Source organism: Idiotropiscis lumnitzeri, chromosome 17 (assembly GCF_059441095.1).
Source record: "Idiotropiscis lumnitzeri isolate Australia: NSW breed Sydney's pygmy pipehorse chromosome 17, RoL_Ilum_1.0, whole genome shotgun sequence".
Lineage (NCBI taxonomy): Eukaryota > Metazoa > Chordata > Actinopteri > Syngnathiformes > Syngnathidae > Idiotropiscis > Idiotropiscis lumnitzeri.
Window position 1 is genome coordinate 6,678,528 of NC_142407.1, and position 19,868 is coordinate 6,698,395.

At 39.5% G+C, this 19,868-nt stretch overlaps 4 protein-coding genes across 8 annotated transcripts; 2 read left to right on the forward strand and 2 right to left on the reverse strand.

Moving 5' to 3' along the window:
• Positions 1-100: 100 nt before the first annotated feature.
• fdxacb1 (ferredoxin-fold anticodon binding domain containing 1) lies at positions 101-4,561 on the reverse strand. Its single transcript, XM_088280237.1, has 5 exons — positions 3,930-4,561; positions 3,684-3,840; positions 2,760-2,963; positions 2,510-2,668; positions 101-2,335 (listed from the first exon to the last, which is right to left on the reverse strand). Exons 1-5 carry the CDS (start codon positions 4,099-4,101, stop codon positions 1,135-1,137), a joined length of 1,893 nt encoding a protein of 630 aa, XP_088136363.1. The 5' UTR covers positions 4,102-4,561; the 3' UTR covers positions 101-1,134.
• Positions 4,488-8,689, forward strand: LOC148319874 (mitochondrial import receptor subunit TOM40B). The gene is made up of 10 exons (XM_088280238.1): positions 4,488-4,696; positions 5,129-5,328; positions 5,561-5,628; positions 5,746-5,838; positions 5,918-6,019; positions 6,143-6,248; positions 7,270-7,392; positions 7,488-7,564; positions 7,636-7,738; positions 7,819-8,689. The coding sequence occupies exons 2-10, from the start codon at positions 5,145-5,147 to the stop codon at positions 7,959-7,961; spliced, it is 999 nt and encodes a 332-aa protein (XP_088136364.1). The 5' UTR covers positions 4,488-4,696; positions 5,129-5,144; the 3' UTR covers positions 7,962-8,689.
• A 457-nt stretch (positions 8,690-9,146) lies between these two features.
• On the reverse strand, positions 9,147-16,671 carry bicdl2 (BICD family like cargo adaptor 2). Of its 4 annotated transcripts, none has more exons than XM_088279677.1 (10): positions 16,561-16,671; positions 15,451-15,898; positions 14,185-14,400; positions 13,880-13,996; positions 12,056-12,202; positions 11,749-11,895; positions 11,462-11,536; positions 9,924-10,006; positions 9,724-9,838; positions 9,147-9,463 (listed from the first exon to the last, which is right to left on the reverse strand). In XM_088279677.1, exons 2-10 carry the CDS (start codon positions 15,694-15,696, stop codon positions 9,293-9,295), a joined length of 1,317 nt encoding a protein of 438 aa, XP_088135803.1. In that variant the 5' UTR covers positions 15,697-15,898; positions 16,561-16,671; the 3' UTR covers positions 9,147-9,292. The 4 variants fall into 4 exon arrangements, with proteins under 4 accessions (XP_088135803.1, XP_088135805.1, XP_088135804.1 ...); XM_088279679.1 differs by having other exon boundaries at positions 15,451-15,856; positions 16,561-16,651; XM_088279678.1 differs by having other exon boundaries at positions 15,451-16,245; positions 16,561-16,612.
• On the forward strand, positions 15,500-19,474 carry mia (MIA SH3 domain containing). Of its 2 annotated transcripts, XM_088279681.1 has the most exons (5): positions 15,500-15,751; positions 15,830-17,250; positions 17,331-17,464; positions 18,762-18,872; positions 18,962-19,474. In XM_088279681.1, exons 2-5 carry the CDS (start codon positions 17,133-17,135, stop codon positions 18,983-18,985), a joined length of 387 nt encoding a protein of 128 aa, XP_088135807.1. In that variant the 5' UTR covers positions 15,500-15,751; positions 15,830-17,132; the 3' UTR covers positions 18,986-19,474. The 2 variants fall into 2 exon arrangements, with proteins under 2 accessions (XP_088135807.1, XP_088135808.1); XM_088279682.1 differs by having other exon boundaries at positions 15,500-17,250.
• The last annotated feature ends 394 nt before the right edge of the window (positions 19,475-19,868 follow it).

Consider the following 19,868-nt stretch of genomic DNA (forward strand, 5'->3'; position numbering starts at 1 on the left):
AATTAGAGGGCATTTCAATACTTCTGACTAGAACTATATACATACAGTATATTCTGAAATAAAACAAGCATACCAATCGCCTTAAATACTATTTATTGTAAACACTCGACTATGTACAGTACTATTGTTTACATAACGCACTGCCTTGTGTGCATTTGTCCCTTGCATTTAACTGCTGCAATTTACAATTTTTGGATGTAACATTGATCTATAAACAAACCTTTAATACACAGCATTAAGACCCTTCTTTGTTTTCTTGCATATATTGCACAATGCATTAAACTTTGTTTAGTCATTTATCACTCAGTCACTTGTTGAGCATACATGTCAAATATTAAATAACAATTATTAATAAATAAATGACAAAAACACTGGTATTTATTCCATAATTTGTACCAAATGGCTTCAGAGCAAGCGGCACAGTGACCGACTGGTTAGTATGATGGCCTCACAGTGCAAAAGCATAGGGCTCAATTCCAGCTCCAGCCATCCTGTGTGGAGTTTGTATGTTCTCCCATTACTGCGTGGCTTTTAACGGGTTTCCTTCCAAATTCCGGAGACATGCATGGTACGTTGATTGACCACTTTAATTTGTCCATAGGTATGAGTATGAGCGCGGATGATTATTTGCCTTTGTGAGCCCAGCAATTGGCTGGCAACCAGTCCTGGGTGTACCCTGGCTACTGCCCGAAGATAGCTGGGATAGGCTCCAGCACACCCACAAGCCTTTTGAGGAAAAGCGTCTCAGATTATGGCTGTATGGATAGCTTCCGAGCAGTGATTCCCAACCACTATGAACCACAAACAAACAAAAAAAGTTCTTCCATGGCTACCCCTACAGACACACATCATAATTTCTTCAGTATAGACAGGTACAGTCTATCGTACTTTGTTTGACGGTGTGAAATTATACCTGGGAAGGGAGGGAAGCACTGCTTCACAGCACTCTGCTGACACTGCTAAATCCAGTTTTTGAGTATACAACAGTCCTTGTTGAAAGACATAAAGCTTAAATTGAACTTATTGAAAACAGTGTTTTAAACGTTTGATTTATATTAGGATTCTAATTAGAAGGTAATTACAACTCTATCAAAATAAATCACATTTAGTAGCCTAATGGAGGAATATTAGCGCCTACCTAATTGTGACTTCCAGGCATGAGGACAGCAGTGACTCCAAGTGTTTGTGGAACTGGAGGGCTTGTGTGTGTGACAATGCATGTGTGTGTGAGTGGTAAACCAGCCTGTAGCAATAGCTGGTCTGGCTCAGATCCGGATGTGAGAATTTATCAATAAGTTTAATGTGTTCCACTGTCCCAAAGGAGGCCTCCCGGACCAGCGCATAGAATTTCTTCTCTTCCCACGCCATCTCAGTCCAGAAGCTTATGTCAAAGCTGAAGAGCTCAGGAAACAGGGAATATGCGGTGAATGGTGTCCCAGGTGTTGGCCGGATGACAAACTGCTGCAAAAAGCGTGGGTCACGTGACCAGAGCAGACGCCAGTCTGGGAGTGAGAACATGAGCACGGCGAGGAGGTCCAGATTTAAAGACACAGTCATGCTGAGGACTGAGGGGGTCACGTCACTGACACTATTTGTGAGTACTTTACCGATTAAACCCATTGGCTGGGCCATCAGATGCAGACTTTCCTGCTTGGTAACCATGGAGATGCCATAGGGTGCTAGCACCGTTCCCAAAGTTTGCTCAATAACTTTGACTGGCTCGTACTTTTTAGGAAGAACACCAGTAAAGAGGAGTTCATGGAAGACAGGCAGAGCCCAGTTGTTGACCGGAACATTTCGGAACACCAGACCACTGATGCCAAACAGCAAGCTTGTAACACCATTCCAGTGCCCGCTATGCTCCAGATGAATTCCTTTAACATGCTTATTTTCCATTTCTGTTTCGCCACTGGTCCACTCCTCTTTCTTCGGGACAAGGGCTTCCATCAGGGGGCGCAGCGAGGGACGCAACATGTAAAGTGCAGTTTCCCCCTCAAGGTCAACATCGGGAGAGCATAATGACCTTATTCCATCCACTCCCTTTCTACTCAACACATTGTCCGCTTTCTTTGAGTTAACACAAGGCCCTCTAACCTGACCTTCCAACTCATTTGTGGATGTACAAGCCTCACAATTCCCCTCTTTCTTACATGCGTGAATCCAGTAGAACAACGTGTGGTCTATGTCAGGGCAGCACGAATGCAACCGTTTGGCTGTGAGGAGGACGGGAAGGGTCTCTGTCATTATGGAGACCGACCATTTCTCCTGTAGCCTTTCGAGAAGAAAATCCTGCACCAATTTGACAGGATGGGCAGAATCGGAGGTCAGAAAGCCCCTAAAGAAAGGCAGGAAACACAGTGAGCAAGTTCATTTGTACAACACGAGGCTGATAATTACACATTTAAATCAAAATAGCTCATTTGACAGAATGTCATTAAATGTGCTCATTAGTTTCCATAAATTCCTTCTAGTCGATAGAAAATATGAAAGAGTGTTCAGATTATTATACCGGGATGTGTAATCACTGAGTTCTGCTGGTATGTTGTACTGGACTTTTTCCCCTTCCACAGTTTCTTCCATTTTAAACACTGGAGGGCAGCTGAAGGGGGTACTCCTAGTAAACACATGGAGCAAAGCATTCTCCAAATGGAAGCCTTTATCCTGACTCCTAAGGAAAAATGAACCTGACATTAAATTGACGTCCTATCCCACATTAAATGAACAACCTGCCAGGTTAAACACTCACCTTTATGTCTTACCTGTATCCTGTGCATTTGTAGCTCTGATATTTGTCACTCTCGAAAGGGCGGACATCACTGAGGATGAGGTGTGCCTCTGCCGCCATGGCGACTACCTGCCAGCTGTTGTGCCGCTCTCGTCTAGGCTGGTCAGCCGGCGTCCCGCCCTGTCCATTGCACAGGGAAACATGAACCTCCCCATCTTCAGCTAACACCTGAACGCAACTAGAGAAGCAATGACACAAAAGAGACATTTTGATGAGCTTGGAACTGTTCGTCGGTTCATGATGGACCTGACATAAAACATTAGGAGGTAATAAACGGCGTGCAGTGTCAGAATGTCATTACGGAACAAGACGGAACCTACAGTTACCACCGTACTTAATTCTTTTCATTTGATTGATGAATATTTATGACTAAAAAGTGAATTGTAGATAAATAATGACTTTTTTTTAAATAAAAAATAATTTTAAGATGATACTGTGGGATTGTATGAAGCAGCAAATATACACATACCGTTCAACTAGCAGTCATTGTTCAAAGGCGTCTATATTATTTTCTATCTATCTTTCTATCTAGTCGACATATCCTTGTTCAAATTAATGTAATTGACCCATAACCCGTACAACTGTTGAATTAAATTGAAATTGAAAATGAATAAAAACAAAATATAACTTCTTGAGAGGGGAATAATGTGAATTTGGTTGTCCACTTCCTGTGATATGACAGTGTTCAGAATTAACTATCACATTCAAACTCATGGTGATGGTCTGACTAACCTCAAATAAAGTCCAAATATTCTAGTAGTCTTTTCCCGACATTTTTAACCAAACAAGCATGTCAGTTAAAAATGAAACTTTCAACTGTCTTTTCATGACAGTCAATGTATGAGAATGTCTGTAAAGGCGGTGTCTATTGGTTTGCCTCATTGAGATGCAATTTTACCTGCGAAAGAAGTCTTTGAGAAGTTGCCTGTTCTTTTTAACGCCACTCTTTCTCCCGCAGTGTGGGAAATTAAAGACCACACGGTCAAACAAATGCCCTTGCAGGGATGAACATTCCCCAAACTTTGTGCTGTCTACCTCGAAAAGAAACCTTCCACCTGGAAATAAAAAAGACATTACAAAATATAACACATGAAAAACAACCGTACCACACTAATTTAAGAAGATGAACAATGCAAATCCTCACCGGAGTCCTTGATAGTCTGCATGTTATTGAATGCGCCTTCCTGCCGCAGTGCCTCCTCCTGCGGCTGCAGACAAGTGGCCGTGACGCTCACCTCCGAAGGGAAGCGGCACAAAGCAGCGGAAAACGAGAAGTTCCCTTCTCCCACTAGCAATATTGACAGTGAACGAGACATGTCCGTCAACGCGTGGATAACAAAGTGAGAGAATGAGAGAAAAATAAAGATCCTACAGGTTTCAAAAAAGTATTCTCCCTTTCTTGTCGCAAAAGAAACACACGTGGGAGTTTCTTTTTAAATGGATTTAATTAGCAGGCGTTTTTCTGTTTTAGTGATTAAAATGAGTTTTCCCGCATTGTGGCTGAAACCGCCTGACCTTCTCGTGATTTACGGTGGCGATCAGTATGCGAAAGCTCAAGATTAATCAATCTCCCCTACAGGCTGCGACTCTGCGTGGGTATAACGTGTTTCAACTATAGTAGTCCGACCAAAAACAAGGCAGTTAACTCTAATTTCCCAAAGTACGGATAACGGTGATACAATTTATTTAAAACATGAGTTATGATCAAATTAAATAATATTAAAAATTATTAATTTGAAACCAATCCACCAAGTGAAGGAGTATTGGTCATGTTTTCTACGGACATGTTATCTGGTCACACATAACAGCTGGAAGATCAGTTCCCTCATTTTTTTTCTGGCGACACTTCAGATTCGCTCATCTTGGCAGTGTTTCCAATGTATCGCACCCGGTTTCTCCCAGGAATTTGAGGTATTTTAATCCGGGTTGATGTTGTCGTCAGAAGAAAAAAATGTATGCGTCCGCATTTGCTAGATGCTAAGGTCATGCAAGCTAACGGTACTGATGCTCCCGAGTCTAACATCTTTGACTAAATGCTGCACTTTGCGTTTGCAATTAAATTCTTACGGAAACAGAAATTTTAATTCATCCGCAATGTTAACATTTTTACTGTTGTCATGCTTACTGGTCCTCTTACTCTGTACATTTACCAACCACAACATTAGGTACACCTGCACATTTAAGTAATAAAAATGCTTATGGAATATATAAAACTCTAAGAAATAACATTCAATGAAGCTCTTGTTTTGGATTGGCATTATATTATTCAGGTGGTAAGTGTACATCAGATGTTTGAAAATGAAAGTGAGATTAAAAAAAAAAAGTGTTATTCATTTCTTTCAGGGAGCATTGCAACCCCATGGGCAGTGTTCTGGCTTTGTCTTCCGGTCCAGGCCACCAGAACTGGCCTTTTTCCACGGACCCCCCATCTTCTCGCTGGGACGCACATCCTGCTCACTGGTATAGCCCACCACGCTGGGAGAGGAGAGATGGGCGACTACCTAACCCAGGCAGCTTTCACTCCCTACACAGGAGTTGCAAAGGTTTGTCTGAAATACAATTTCAACTTCTGAAAAGCTTTACCTTTTAAACAAGAGTAATACACTTCTTGGATCAAGCAAGTATGAGTTATTTCTCATTGATTTTTAATGAGATGTGTCTGGCTTGCATTTTTGACTTGAATTGAAGTTACCAATTGTGACGATAAATGGCTACTGAATCCTGTATATAAATTCAACACATGTCTTAAGAGCACTTTTCCTCTCTTCCTCCCAGATGTGTTTCCTCAGCAGATTGAAGGTGTCAAGATGATTGTGAATAAAACTGTGACCAGCTTCTTCAAGGTGATGCTCGCTACTTACATTATATTCTACAAAGCCTCATTGAATTAAATTAGAATTTTGTTCATGTGTAGCCAGTGACTGCGAGATAAAAAGTAGCTTTATATTAAATGTCTTCAGGTCAGTCATACGCTCCACCTCAGTGCCGTCAGCCCTTCATACTATCGATTCCATGTGGAGCACCTGCAGTCTGACGACTGCAGCAAAGACAAAGTAAAGCATGAATCCCTATTGTGGTTGTGTATGCGTTGTATAAGCAAATGTTGCGTATTGATCCTTCATCTACTTCCAGGATGCCCCTGCTTTAATTGGTGAGATGGATTCCTCAGGCAGTCTGAATGCCCATGCTTTGCTGCATCTCACTGAGCGTGTACGAGCAAGATCGGTTTTCCAGGTAAAATAAAAACAAAAACAAAAAACAAACAAAATAAACCCCCACTTTGTTCTGTCTCTTCTGTAAATTAAAATATGCTCTGCCATGAAAGATTAAATAATCCACGCTTTCATTTTGTTGTAGACCCAGCAGTCCCAGTTTGTCACGTGGCAATTTGAAACGGAGTACAGAGGAAGTGACTTCACTGCTGCTGTGACAGTAGCTAATCCAGATGTGCTTAGAGAATCGGGTGAGACCAGATACATATTTATTTCAACCTGCACAATTTATGTGATCAAATAGAGCAATGTTGTCAATCAATAGTATGATACATTTAGCAGTAAAACCACGTTGATTTATAATTACTTGCGTTGTAAAAATATTACGGCCATTGCAAACACGTTTGATATCGCTAGCCATTACGTTCACTCACCAGAATCTGAGCTGCTCTGTGTTTATTTACAGACTACAAAAATAAGCATGTATTTCATTATTATAATATCTATATTGGATGTCAAGTTTTGAAAAGAAGTGAAAAAAGTTTTTGGATCTGGCCTGTGGGACTTTGGTTTGAAACCCATATAATAGAGGAGCTCAGTTGAAAATTTGGAATAAAACATTACTTCTCAATACCAGAATTGATATCTGGGCCTTTGCTTTATTTCACAATACAACAACACCGATGCCACTCCCCCAGGCTGGTGGGAGCCACGTCAATCGCGAGGAGGTACTTTAAGACAAACATGGATATCAACACTTTTAGCCTACTGCAAAATATGCTTTAATAATCTCTGCTTGGTTCTTTTGCCAGTTGTTTTTTTTTTTAGTTGTTAGAAGTAAAATCTCTTCTTGGGTGTTACAACAAGCTACGTTGGTGAAAAATTAAATGTTTGGAAAAATATGCAATTGGATGAGGAATAATGTCAGTAATAGCACGTTGTTACTCTTAAAAAGTGTTACATATGAGTGGATTGTAGGCCATATTCAAGGAGGTTATATTTGATGTGTTAATTAATAGCTTTATTAGTTAATAGTTCATTAAAAATGAACATGTTCATTACAATTGCGAGACATACTGGGATTATTAAGTTTTGGCACTTGGTATCGGCATGTGCTCAAATGTGTGTATACCAGTACAGGTATGTGTCGTCTGAAAAAGGTGGTATTGGTGCATCCCTATTTATTATGTATCCAATGTTGTTGCTCAGTTTTATTCCGTGCTTGTTAAATAAAATCCATGTTGTTTCTATGTATGTTTTTCCCCTGAGCAGTTATCCTAGTGGCTCACTTTCTGCAGAGTGTGTCCTCCAGTCTGGTGTTGGGAGGCGAGCTGGTTTACCACAGAGGCAGAGCAGAAGAAGGTGGAATCCTCACACTGGCTGGACAGTACTCAAGTGGGAATTCCTTGTGCATTAAGTAAATGTAGACATAATACTGAGTCCATTTTCGGTGGATCTCACAGCACTTTTCCACCTTCTTTTGTGTCCAGGACCGAACTGGGTGGCAACTCTGAATGCCGGTAAAGGAGGTGCCCACGCTAGCTACTATCATAGAGCCAACAAGCAGGTGCTGAATTTCACAGATAAAAATGCATGTAAGTTAGTTTTTGTACCAATATATGCATATGGGCTCGCTAGATCCAAGTAGGGGTGGAATTTGAAGCTAGTACGAGGACTCAGGAGACCACGACCTCATTTGGGTACCAGATGGAACTACCAGAAGCCAACATGGTCTTTCGAGGTCTGCATTTTAATTGTATTAGTTTTGTTTTTCATCTCAAGGAGCATAATTTAAGGTACCTTTGTGTCATGTTCTTGCAGGTATGATTAACAGTCGCTGCATCATAGGAGGCGTGCTGGAGAAGCGTCTGAGCCCGCTCCCTGCTACCCTGATCATGGGTGCCTTTGTAAACCACCGCGGTGACAAACTGCAAGTAGGTCTTGGTGTCAATGTGGGACAATAGTCTAGATTTTTCTTTCTGGGATGACATCTGAGATTGACAACTGCCATGTCATGGGAAACAAAACAAAACAGAAAGCTGTCTCCATGGCTTCATCAAGACCCAAACCCTCAAGGTGAGTCGGCTCCGGGAAGTACCACAGTATGGTGGTCTTGAGTCCCAGAACATTTCCTGAAATCTGCCCATCATCTCCTGCAATCTACCTCTGAAACGAAGGAGGATTCTTAATTTATTTGGTTGCCGTCCTTTTAAGCAGAAATAATGCGTGGACTTTCTGAAAGGCAAACCACAAACATTTGGTTACAGGAGATTATGAAAAGAAAACAATGTTGTTTTTATATTTCATCTGTTACTTTTCTGCATAGTTGAATACAGTCAATTTAATTCTAAAACTTGCAGATTAGATACCAGTTTTGAATCGGCAGTAACCAAGTCAGATTTCCACACAATTTAATGCAAACAAAAAAAAAAAGAGGGTTTGGATTGGACAAAGGGACCCCAAAACAGTGTGTGTTTAGCCCAGTGTAAAAGTATACAAAAGGTGCTGTTACATTCAACTCAAGAGGCCCAAGTAATGAATTGTATGGAAGGTATGCGCAATACTGTTCTGTATCTTGCAACATGCACTATTGCACGCTTCAATCGTTATTAAGATATTGATGGTGTTATTTATGTTATTTAACAAGGGTGATTTGGAAGGGAGTGTATTTTTGGACTTAATTTATTAAACTATTTTATTTCTATCATATAACACTGTTTGTTTCTTCTTCTTCCATGCACCGGGCATAACATTAGGTGCTCCTGCAAAATATATTGGCCTCCAGTACAGGAGCTGTAGCAAGATTTTACTTTTGCTTGCAGTTTTAGCAAATGCAAATGATAATTTTTTTTGGTATGATCGTGCTTTGGCAAAGTCTTTCTTTGTAAACTGAGATTTTTATTTATTTTATTTTTCTGCTGCAACTCTTGTATTAGCACCTAACGAAACACCTGATTATAAAATTGGGCTCAAGTAATAGATTACTTATTCAAAATACTCGAAATGTGTGCTCACTATTGACTGAACACACAAAAAAAACATTTTCAGTTTGTTTTAAAGCATAAAGATACAGACATTTGAATTGTCTTACTAAAGCAGGCTTCACCAGGTTATGAAGCAAAACAAGAAACACCCCAAAATACAATAGATCTCAAGCGACATTTTAATACAAAGCAATAAAAATGGAAAGTATTACTTTACTGTACATCCATAAATACATCTATATATACAATTGTTTGTTATGTTACAAAGTTCTTATTTTGATCATCTGTCAGGTCTTCTGCCTCCATAAGTGTTATTTTTCTCTGAAAAGAGATGAGAAGAATCCTTTTCCTGCTTCGCCTTTCAATTTCAAAGACTTGCTTCTTTGGAGTCCTCCTATGCTACTTTGCTCTCGCTCAACTTCTTTTAGTCTGTCCTCCTCCTTCTGTAGCACCTGTTGATTGATTACCAAGCGCATATCCTCCTGCCAGACAGTTTGGGATAAAAAAAAATCTTTAACTGGGCATTTCATTAGGTACACACAGTCTAACCATGCCAGCTATATCGAGATACTATCAGGTAAACACGAGTGTGATACAATTTTAGCTGACTGCAAATTATATTCTGCTCAGGCGGCAATGTCAAGCAAGTAGTCGAACCCTGAATTGAACTGTGAGGCAAACATTTTCACCACTTTCTCACCATGCTGCCCAATGAGTGCATGTCAGTCCATTTCAGACATACCTGCCAAGCATCCAGCTCTTGCGACAGCGCCACCTTGTGTTGGATGGTGTTGAGAAGCTGATGAGTCAGTAAGTCTTTCTCCTGTCGCACCGTGACCAGCTCACTCTCTATGGAACTGGACATTGGTGAGTGAGTTAAGATAATATTCACGAACACGCCAGATTATAAATATTTTTGCAGAAAATTGTGTGTAGCTTTACCTATAACTAGGCGCTTCTGAACTTCCTCGAAATGGCTTGATTTCCTCCCTCAGTGATTCCAGTTCTTCTTGTTGGGATTGCAACTGAGAAGTTGTAAACATCAGTCGTCATTCATGAGAGATGTTGTCAAACGTTCTTTGTATAACATTAAAGCTGACCCTCTCATGAAAATGGCCTTTATCTAATCTACAACTGTGGAAATTTGCTTATATGAACTTGGCAAAGAACCATTTTGACAGTAACACATCTATACATTTGCATACTGCAAAGCACTTTTGTATGTTGGGGTATTACTGTATATGATGTCTGTAAGATAATTACATTATACGTGTTACAGCTAGAAGTGTTCACTAAGTGGGAAAGGATGCGAGCTGCACAAAAGTCTCCTATGTAACAGATCCACTACCAATGTCAAATTCGCCGTTAAGTGTCTGAAGTTTAAATACTGAATTGATGACCTCACAGTGAACGGTTACTCCTATACTCTTCCAATATAGTATAATAAAATCTAATACAGAGGAAATAGTCCTGGTTACAACAATATTTTCCCGATAATTTGTGGTAGATATGTAGATCCTAAGTCAGGTGTTTTAAATAAAACGACCGCATCGTAAAAGTAAATTGAATGGCTACAAAACCAAATACTTGTGTGATTCTCAAAGTGTAGTCTGGGTAAGACTCACTGCCCATGTGTGATTAGGTTCTATGTAACTTCTAAGTACACTATATTCGAATTTCTTCTTTCAAAGAACTTCGTACAGTGGTGCCTTAAGATACGAGTGACCCGATTAAACGGGAATTATGATGGCAATGAACTCAATTCAACTGACTTAAAAAATAGCAGCAGTATGGCATATGATAAATAATGAATCAAACGAGAGGCTGTTTAATGCCACTCCCGTTTCATGCTTACTGTCAAACTGAAGATAAAATAAAGAAAAGTACATTTTTAATACAACCACACAACCTTTCCAAAAAATTCAAAACGCCATTGACATAATAAAAGTTGACATGGATAGACGCGGTTTTGGAAGCAAAGCATATGCTCATGTAGATGGGTGTTAACAATACTCACTGGGATGTATTCTATCACATCTTGCATAGCGATAGTAGTTGTAGAGACTAGTCTTATACTGCCTCCCGGGGGCCAAAGGGAGAACAGCAGAAGGAGAATTTGATTGCAGCAATAATTCAAATATTGAATTCTTTACATTCAGTTGGATTATGTTTTTACTCTGTTTTTATCAAGTTTAATATTATAGCGTGTTATTTTTGGAGAAAAAAAAATGGGAAAAATGTGAGGAGCACCTGTACAGTTTTTGGGAATCACTGGTGTACTGGTGTACTGTCTAGCATTGTGTGCCTAGTTTGGGTTTTATTCTAAATCAATTATAATTTCTCTGTGATTGACTGGCAATCTTCACCCAGGGCGTAGTCTATTTTTGTGTTTACAGATGCACAAGTAAACCTGTGTGTTTTGCTGTGTGTGTGTGTGTGTGTGTGCGTGTAGAGGGCGGTAGTACAAAGTTACGACAGACCTCTTCTTTCAGTGCTGCTATCTCATCATCTCTTGCTTGCAGTGCCACAGAGTGGGCCAGGAGGGCATCTTTGGCCTAGAGATTGGAGTCAGTGGGGATGACATATTAGACAGAAATATTTTATACATAAGCCACATTGTTGGACGGTCAGTGGTTAATGCTTTCTAAAATCAAGAAAAGCAAAGAATTGGGTTATTAGTGGTTAGTACGCATGAAGGTAGAAGTGAAGCATCTGAATGTGTAGGTGGGGGTGTGGGTGTGTGTGTGTGCTCGCGTGCACTATGTACCTGGGATTGCTGAATTTCACTAAGCAGTGACAAAGGTCGTGTGTTTGTATTGTCCAGGATTTTCTCATCTCCCAGGCTCAGGGCATTTTGCTGCAGAGAGTGATTCATGGTACGCAACTCAAACACCACCCCTTGCTCCTGCTCTAGCTACACAAACACACACACGGTGAGTAAGAGATACACTCAAAGATCTAACACTACAATCACCGATTTTGTGTGTTAGCGGCGTGTCGTTAGTGGGGAGTTGATTGACTTCCTGTTAGCGCCATCATGATAAAGACCACCCAGTCACAAGCCGGCCGTTTACCTCGGCCTCTTTCTCTCTCAGCTGCACCTGAAACTCAGTCACTCTTCCCCTCAGGTCGTTCCGTTCGGAGCGCAGCTTGTCACTGTCTTCCTGAGAGGCCTTCAGCTGGGCTTCCATGTGACACAGGCGCCCCTTCAAAACTCGGCTCTGTAGGGAAGGCCAATAGACAAAGGATGGATGAAGAGGTTATTTTCATACTGCTTTTTCATTTACTTCATTGCCACACTGACAAGGAGGTTCTTCTTTCGTTTGTGAAAGGTTTTCATTGGGTCATATATTTCCATGAATCCATTGGATTTCTTCAGAAACTATTCAAAGTTTGTTCCAACTAGATATAAACACACACACACACACACACACACAATTCCCTATTTGTGAGCAGGAAAAAGAAGAAATTGATCAGCCTGTACCCTTCTACTTATGTTGCATATCATCGCTGGCCAGCGGAAACCTCGTATGTCCAAATATGGTCAATTTTATTTAGTTTTGTTACAAATGGATACTAATGGTCCATCCCCCTTTGTATGTATTTCTTTACACAATTTTCACCTATTTCACCTACACAAATAGAAATTCATTGCCAATCTTGAACACAGCTTATGTTTGTGAAGTTTTGCAGAAGTTTGGCAGAACTACTGAACTTCCCTTATTCTGCGGAAACTGTGCAGCGGAATTGTCGTTTGTGAAGATTTTGTAGGGCAGATGTTGGCTATTGTCATTCAAAGGCTTATTGCACAGTGAGGGCTTCAAATGATGTACAATGTATCATGCAACTTGTATGAAGCTGTGCTTGGGAACTAAAAACAAGATGGAGATATTTTTCTTTTTTTACCTCCTTTTAAGTTGTCATTTTGAAAGTAAGCCATATAAAGGTATACTTTTTTTAGCTTAATTTTGGCACTTATATAATAGGTTTGCGTGTAAAACTGACATCAGTACTAAAAAACTCCCCCCTAAAAGACTGTAGTGATTTAAGGTTTTTCTTGTGATTAGATTTATGACAAAGTGACACGCCCCCTTTTGGAGCTCGGCTTGTTTTGTTTTTTTTCGGTCTCAGCGTCTACATCACAACAGGAAGCAAGCGGGGTAATATTGCTCACTTTGTTAGATCTGTTGCCTAAAAGCGGAGGGGACTGAGGCCATATTCTTCATTAAAAGTAGGCGTTTGTCAAGTGGTCACTTATTTCCTAATTTCTCAAAAATTAATGGATAAAAAAGAAAATGATAAGTAATTTCAGTTTCCTGATCAGAAATGTTCTTAACTGAGCTTGTTAGTGAAAAATGTTCTGTCTTGGCTGGACCGATACGTTATTGACTTAATTCCTTACTAAAAACTTTAACTTCTCCACCACCACACCTCCCATACCAACTAAAACAGATTAAATTACTGCATGTAAACACATTTTTTCAAACATACATTTATATAATTTCTGCAAACTACATAGATGCAGAAACATATTGAGATGTACCTCTTCAATTAAAATCATTTCCTCCTGAACCTTGTGGACAACTCTGTTTTCAACAGTGTGGGAACAATTTAGGTATACAGTTCCAACATGACTGTTCTCTTGCGCAAAAATCAAGGCGCTCCATAATGGCATTCTTGTTTGGTGGCCTTAACCTCAACCCCATCAAACACTTGTTATAAATTACCGAGATTAGAAGTCATTAACCTCTTCCTTTTTTTTCATTTATTTTTATTTTTTTTTACTTTTTGTAGTAGTAACTTGTAGCCAATATATCCAAACCTTTTGTCAATGTATCCACAAAGTAGCCCTCGTCGATGTGTAACATGCTATGTAAGTGTCAGGGTGATATTTATACCTCTGCTAGTGTGTTTTCTAATTGTGTGGAGCTGATATTCCGGCTAAAGGAGGACTCGTCCATCTCCTCTCTCAGGGTACGAATCTCAGTCCTCAAGGAATGTTCCAGCGTGACAGCCTAGAAGAGTGGCAAGAGGGGAAAAGTTAACAGACGGTTCAAAGAATTACAGACTCCCTGAACCTGTTTTCCTGCATTGTTCTCACTGTGAATTCTATGCAACTAAGTTTAGCAAGACTGCGTCATCTAAACAGTCAGTCAGTTTTCAGGATCGAAACCTGCTCGATGGGTGATTACGTAAAACACACCTCTGATAGCTGCTCCACCAAGCGCTGGTTATGGTTGGATAACTGGGTTAGTTGTTCGCTCTCATCCCTACGCCGGTCCCGCCCCTGAATGTGATGACGGTCCAGCTCAGAACGTAAGGCGGCCAAATCTCCGTTCAGTTCGGCCTCCTTCTGTCCTGATGCCAGTTCGTTCATCTCCAGTCTCCTTTGGAGAACATGCTTCTGCTGTTGTAACATCTAAGACATTCAAATTTAAAATTGAAATTAAGAATAAATACACAATAGTTGCAATAATTTAATTATAATTATAAAATACAGTGCTTGCCAAATTTATCCCATCACCTCGCAATGTAAGGTTATAGCTACCTTATTTTACTAGCTAATGAAAATCTTTTTTTTTTATCTCATTAACTAAATTGGTTAATTGTTTTGAAATATATGAAAAAAATCATTTTAAATACATGTTTATTATTATGTAGTTATTTAAAAATGTGTAATTTTACTAACATTTTAAGTCAACAATTCAAAATGAAAGGGAATTAGTATATTATTGATAAAATAATAATTTTCCATGAACATTTCACTTCTTTTTTTTTTTACCTGAACCTGGCCCAAGCACAAATTTGCCCAATATGGAATAATTTTAACCAAAATGATAACGTTTTTCTATGAATTTCCCCCCCAAAAAATCTGAAGAGATGCAATTTCTTGCAATTTTTTATTTCTCGATTTAAATTGTATTTTCAGACTACTATGCAATGTTTTCTCGACTTGCATCTCTGAGCAGAAACAAAAAGGTTAGGCAGTTGATTTATTATAACTTCTCAGAGAAGCCAAATGAGCTGACCTAAATTTGGGTGTAAAAAGTCAAATTCCTCATTCCTCAAAACTGTAAAAATGAATCTGACAATTGACAATTCTTACTTGCATGTCGATTTATGGATTCTGTAAGACAACATTTGAAGACAGCTTCCGATTATGTCACATGACAGTGGAGTGTCATTAAGAGGGCGGATGGAAATTATAATGGTTTCTTGCAAATGCATTCGGCTCACTTGCTCAATATAGGCTTTTACGTAATGTTATGTTTTGATTGAAAATTTCAGAGGGACACGCATTTAACAATGTTTTGCAATATAGTTATGTATTTTTTTTGTCACTGTCGTAGGTAAGGGCAATTCAAGCAGTGCAATTGAAAGCTTTGACGCAAATGCCACAGTATGTATTTTTGGTCTGTGTTAAAATTATTCAGTATACATACAATACTTTGCAGTTTATGACACTTACCTCCACCTCTCTCTCCTTCTCTTCCAGAGCCGCGGCCAGTTCCTCATTCTTCTCCAACAGAGCCTGTCCCAGCTCCGCTGCCAGAATCAAGTCAGTTTCTATGCCGCCCCCGCTGTCGATGCCCCCGTGATCCGGCGTGGATGTGGGGACGGTGAAGGAAAGTGATATGGACGAGGAGGACGAGAGTGGGAAAAAGGAGTCCTCCAGGCTGGGGGAAGGGAGACTGTTCTTCTTGGGACTGAACATGGTCTCGGAGTTGCAGTATTCAGTTGGAGAACATCATCACAAGTTTGACAGCGAGGTGGGCGAACCAGATGAAATTCTCTCTGGAATTGTTTCTTTGTAATCCAATTAATTCTATTGTGGTCTTCTTTTCCAGATGCTCCTGATGTTGGTGTTTATTCACCTTTCCGGTCCGGTTTGGGACAAGATAATAAAACCAACCCGACTGTAAATACAGGTCAGAAGAAATTATGAAGATTCCCGCTGGGTGTTTTCTTGTAATCTAATCGTGCATACTCTTTTGTCTGACAGCCTCTTTTGTTATGTTCGGAAATGCCCGAATCACTATAGTCATTGTTCAGATCCACTTCTTGAATTCCATGTTTAATTTCCTCCAATCTCTCTTCCTAAAACGTCACTAAAAGCCAACAAAAGTTCTGCAACGTAAACCTTGAGTTGATCCCTGCTCATCTGATTGAGAAGTCTTCATGACACTGTCTTTTTAAGATCTTGTTTGTGATAACAAATCTAAATATACATTGACTGGCTCCAACTTAAGGTACATGCACAGTCCTATGAGAAACAAAATATTAAAAAGCATCCCTCAGTACAATATGATGCAGTGCAGATGTACACTGAATTACAGCTCATTCAAAATGTATCTTGGGTTGTATCCTTGCCATATTCATGAGATTTTAATCATTATAGTCACCCTCTAAACTTAACACACACACCAGACATTCAATCCCATTTCTCAACGCAATCTCACTCTGACTGAAACCATAGATAAATATTGTGGTATTTAAAGAAATGTTAAAATGTGATGTCGGGCAGGTTGTCCTTTTATCCAGCACAGAAATCAGGAAGAAAAAAAAAAGTCCAGCTTACCTGAACGTCCCCACAGGCTTCTCACGCCAAAAGAGTAATAGTCTTCCTGTTTGGTGAGTGTGTGTTTGCTTAGGAGAGGCTCAGCTCGTTCCCTTGGCAGTGCACTGTACCGTATGTAAATACAGGTAGACGCTCCACCTCCTGGAGTTTTGCTCTGATAGAGAGAGGCAGGGAAGAACTAAAGGTGGAAAAGCAGCAAAATATGCTCTGACACCTAGTGGTTGAACAAGGAAGGAAAGAACCCAGAGATGGCCTCAGAGGAATACTCACTCTCGTGTCAGTGCAATGGGAGAAGTTGGCATGGGGGGGGGGAAGGGGGCTGGGTGGAGGTCAGAAAACAAGCATGAGTTTGTCAAATCTGCACGCCTCCATCCACAACACCCCTCCTCCTCCTCTCCCCCATCCTGTTTACCTACTTGAAAGCTTTCAAAGGACTTCTGTGTAAGTTGTAAGTAAAGCGATGAGGTGGAGTGGGAGTACAAATAAGTACAAATAGTGAATACCATCACAGCATCTCCCACAAAAGGATAAGCTCAGAAGAAGAAGAGTATATTGGGTCAGTAGGTGCCGTCATGCCTTGCAAATTCTTTCTATTTCTCTCACTTTGGCTTTTGTTGCCAACCTCTGATGCCGGGAGACAGATGCCTAAACTTTCTGCTAGAAAACGCTGTGCTGACTCGGACTGTAGCTGTAAGTACGCACAACTTCATAATAACACTGTTCATTGCGGTCTTTTTCTGAATGAACGAATTTCGATTATTTCTGCACAGATGCGATCCTGATAGCTCGTGGTGTGCAGGACTATTACCCTGCAGACTGCAGGTTCATCTCCATCAGACAGGGGCAGCTTGTTTATGTCTACTCCATGCTACAGGACACTGGCAACCTCTTCTGGGCAGGCAGTGTGAGTAATCGAAAAAACAAGGAAGATCACATACATAAAGAAAAATGCATTGGGTCACTAGGCCATTGCATTTAAGAAAAGTGAGGAAAATATGTCTTCTCTTAGTTATAGGGACTTCAGGGAGTCGCGGAAATAAAAACTTTTTTTTTTTTTTATGAACAGAAAATGTACAATTTGAGTATAATAATGAAAAGGAAATTTTAAGTGCAAACTAAAAAGGCTCTGCAGCTTGAGAAAAAAACGAAAATAAAAATAAGAAACTTGTTTTCACTAAGCCCAGGATTTCTTAGGTGAGATGAAGAATTAAGCTAATAGGCTACGTAGATCGTGCCTTTAATTCAGGTGTGTGTGCCAATAGCTTCACATCATTTCCACATAATGATTACCACTCCCCACCAAGGTTATTTTATTTAACGAAAACTAAATAACTAAAATAGAAAAAAAAACATCACAAAATAAAACAAAATAAAAAATATAATAACTGAAACTATATTTTGCATTTATAAAACTAAAACTAACTATAATTGTAGAAAAGATGTTCTTCGTTTTCTCCTTTGGCTGTCATTTTCATACACGAGCCTTTGGGGTTGATTTTAAATGTATTTATTTCAATATTACTGTTCGGCCATTAGCTGGAAGAAGAGATGATCGGATAGTTCCATCCCTCTTAATGGGTATCGCTCGAATGCAACCTCATCAAAGATCAGCCAATAAAAAACAGCCAGCAGGTGTTGTCACTCTGAGTAGTGGCTTAGGCTCGAATGGCTCACCTGCTCTTGAGATTAACTCAGCCCATAACGCACCGCTCGGTAAGAAGTGCTTTTCTTTTTTTATTTCATATAGAAGTCGGCAAACAAGGCGAATGCATGTAGCTTTATTTCATAAGGATGCATGCATTGCATGCATCTAATTTTAGAAGCGGTGTTATGAACTGCGCTTATTGCAGAACAAAGTATGTAGACTGTTTAACTGTAACCTACAATATCAAAATGTCCTAAAATATTTTTGTTTAATTTCTGCTGCGCAACACTTAGTGGTGTTTTTCTAATCTTGCACACAAGTAAAACACAATTTCTTCTCAAAACTAATACTAATACTCAACTAAAACTAAGTGTTTTTGAAAAAAACTGAAACTAATAAAAACTAACAAAGCCACTCTGTAAATGAATTAAAACTAATTGTAAATCAAAATGCAAAATTCAAAACAAAATAAAAACTACTTTAATTAAAATTCTCAAACTATAATAACCTTGCTCCCCCCTAATCCTCACCAAAAAATATTTTTGATCTCATTCAGGTTCAGGATTCTTATTATGGAGGACAGGAGGCTCGTATTGGTCACTTTCCCAGCAGTGTGGTGGAGGAGGTTCAAGCTCTCGAGCCAGCCAACACAGAAGTCAAGACGACCGTGAGTGAACACGCAAACACACACAGAGTAATTCAACTACACACACAGCCCATGGCGCTCCTCATTTTTGCATTTTCATTTCATTTCAGAAATGGGACTTTTACTGTAACTGAAATGGGATCCATCAAAGAGGTGATCAGATTCCTGCCCATATACTGAATTTACCGTACAGTGCAAGATTATACAGCAGCCAATTCATTAGGTACACCTGCATAATCTAATATAAACGTAATGTCGTTGTTTGTGTTGTTGTAGAAACATAATGCGTCATATTGAGAGCTGTTTCAAAAACCTTGGTTATGTAACTTAGTGAAGAGATTGGAAAATATATTGGGGAAAACATTTTTGAGTGGAATGCAGTGCAACAAGTAAAAAGGCAAAGGTATTTGGCAAGCAGTAGATAATGCTTATTTTATTTTCATTGAGCACTTTGTTTGTTATTCAACTAAAACATTTTCATAGTGGCACCCTTATTATGACTTATTATGACTCTCATGCAAAAAAAAAAAAAAAAGCATTGTTGGTTAAAATGTCATTTCTATACCAATGCATGATTGACTCTTGTTTAAGATGAAACAAAATAAACATTGTTTTGTAAAATCGCCCTTGATTTTATGTCTTTACTTTTGCATCATCAACTTTTATAGAGCTGTCCTCTCTGGAATTTAAACTTAGTGTATAAGTCAGCTGGGATACACCCTTAGGATGATAAGCGGTTTGAAAAATGGAAGTACTATACCATCAAAAAGATTAACTTGACCAATCAAACACAGACATATTCACATTATTTTTTCCAACATTTATTCTATGTATTATATGTTAATACAAAGCAAAGAATGATAGGGATCATCATTCAGCACATTTTCACTCTCTTTTGGGATTCACCACACGCTCACATCATACACATACATAAATACGATTTATCCCTAACACTCTAAGGCCCTGCTTCCCTGTGGAAAAGGATTACAGCATTTCCTCCTTCATCCAACATACCTT

Excerpts from the sequence above, each read along its gene's own strand:
- fdxacb1 (XM_088280237.1), bottom strand. The coding sequence starts at position 4,101 with ATGTCTCGTTCACTGTCAATATTGCTAGTGGGAGAAGGGAACTTCTCG. Across the intron at positions 2,669-2,759 it reads TACAAATGCACAGGATACAG|GAGTCAGGATAAAGGCTTCC; the intron begins GTAAGACATAAA and ends ATTTTTCCTTAG. Across the intron at positions 2,336-2,509 it reads CTCAGTGATTACACATCCCG|GGGCTTTCTGACCTCCGATT; the intron begins GTATAATAATCT and ends GCCTTTCTTTAG.
- LOC148319874 (XM_088280238.1), top strand. The coding sequence starts at position 5,145 with ATGGGCAGTGTTCTGGCTTTGTCTTCCGGTCCAGGCCACCAGAACTGG. Across the intron at positions 6,020-6,142 it reads GAGCAAGATCGGTTTTCCAG|ACCCAGCAGTCCCAGTTTGT; the intron begins GTAAAATAAAAA and ends ATTTTGTTGTAG. Across the intron at positions 7,393-7,487 it reads ACTGGCTGGACAGTACTCAA|GACCGAACTGGGTGGCAACT; the intron begins GTGGGAATTCCT and ends TTTTGTGTCCAG.
- bicdl2 (XM_088279677.1), bottom strand. The coding sequence starts at position 15,696 with ATGTTCAGTCCCAAGAAGAACAGTCTCCCTTCCCCCAGCCTGGAGGAC. Across the intron at positions 11,537-11,748 it reads GTGAAATTCAGCAATCCCAG|GCCAAAGATGCCCTCCTGGC; the intron begins GTACATAGTGCA and ends TCCAATCTCTAG. Across the intron at positions 9,464-9,723 it reads AAGAGCTGGATGCTTGGCAG|GAGGATATGCGCTTGGTAAT; the intron begins GTATGTCTGAAA and ends ACTGTCTGGCAG.
- mia (XM_088279682.1), top strand. The coding sequence starts at position 17,133 with ATGCCTTGCAAATTCTTTCTATTTCTCTCACTTTGGCTTTTGTTGCCA. Across the intron at positions 17,465-18,761 it reads ACCTCTTCTGGGCAGGCAGT|GTTCAGGATTCTTATTATGG; the intron begins GTGAGTAATCGA and ends GATCTCATTCAG. Across the intron at positions 18,873-18,961 it reads ACACAGAAGTCAAGACGACC|AAATGGGACTTTTACTGTAA; the intron begins GTGAGTGAACAC and ends ATTTCATTTCAG.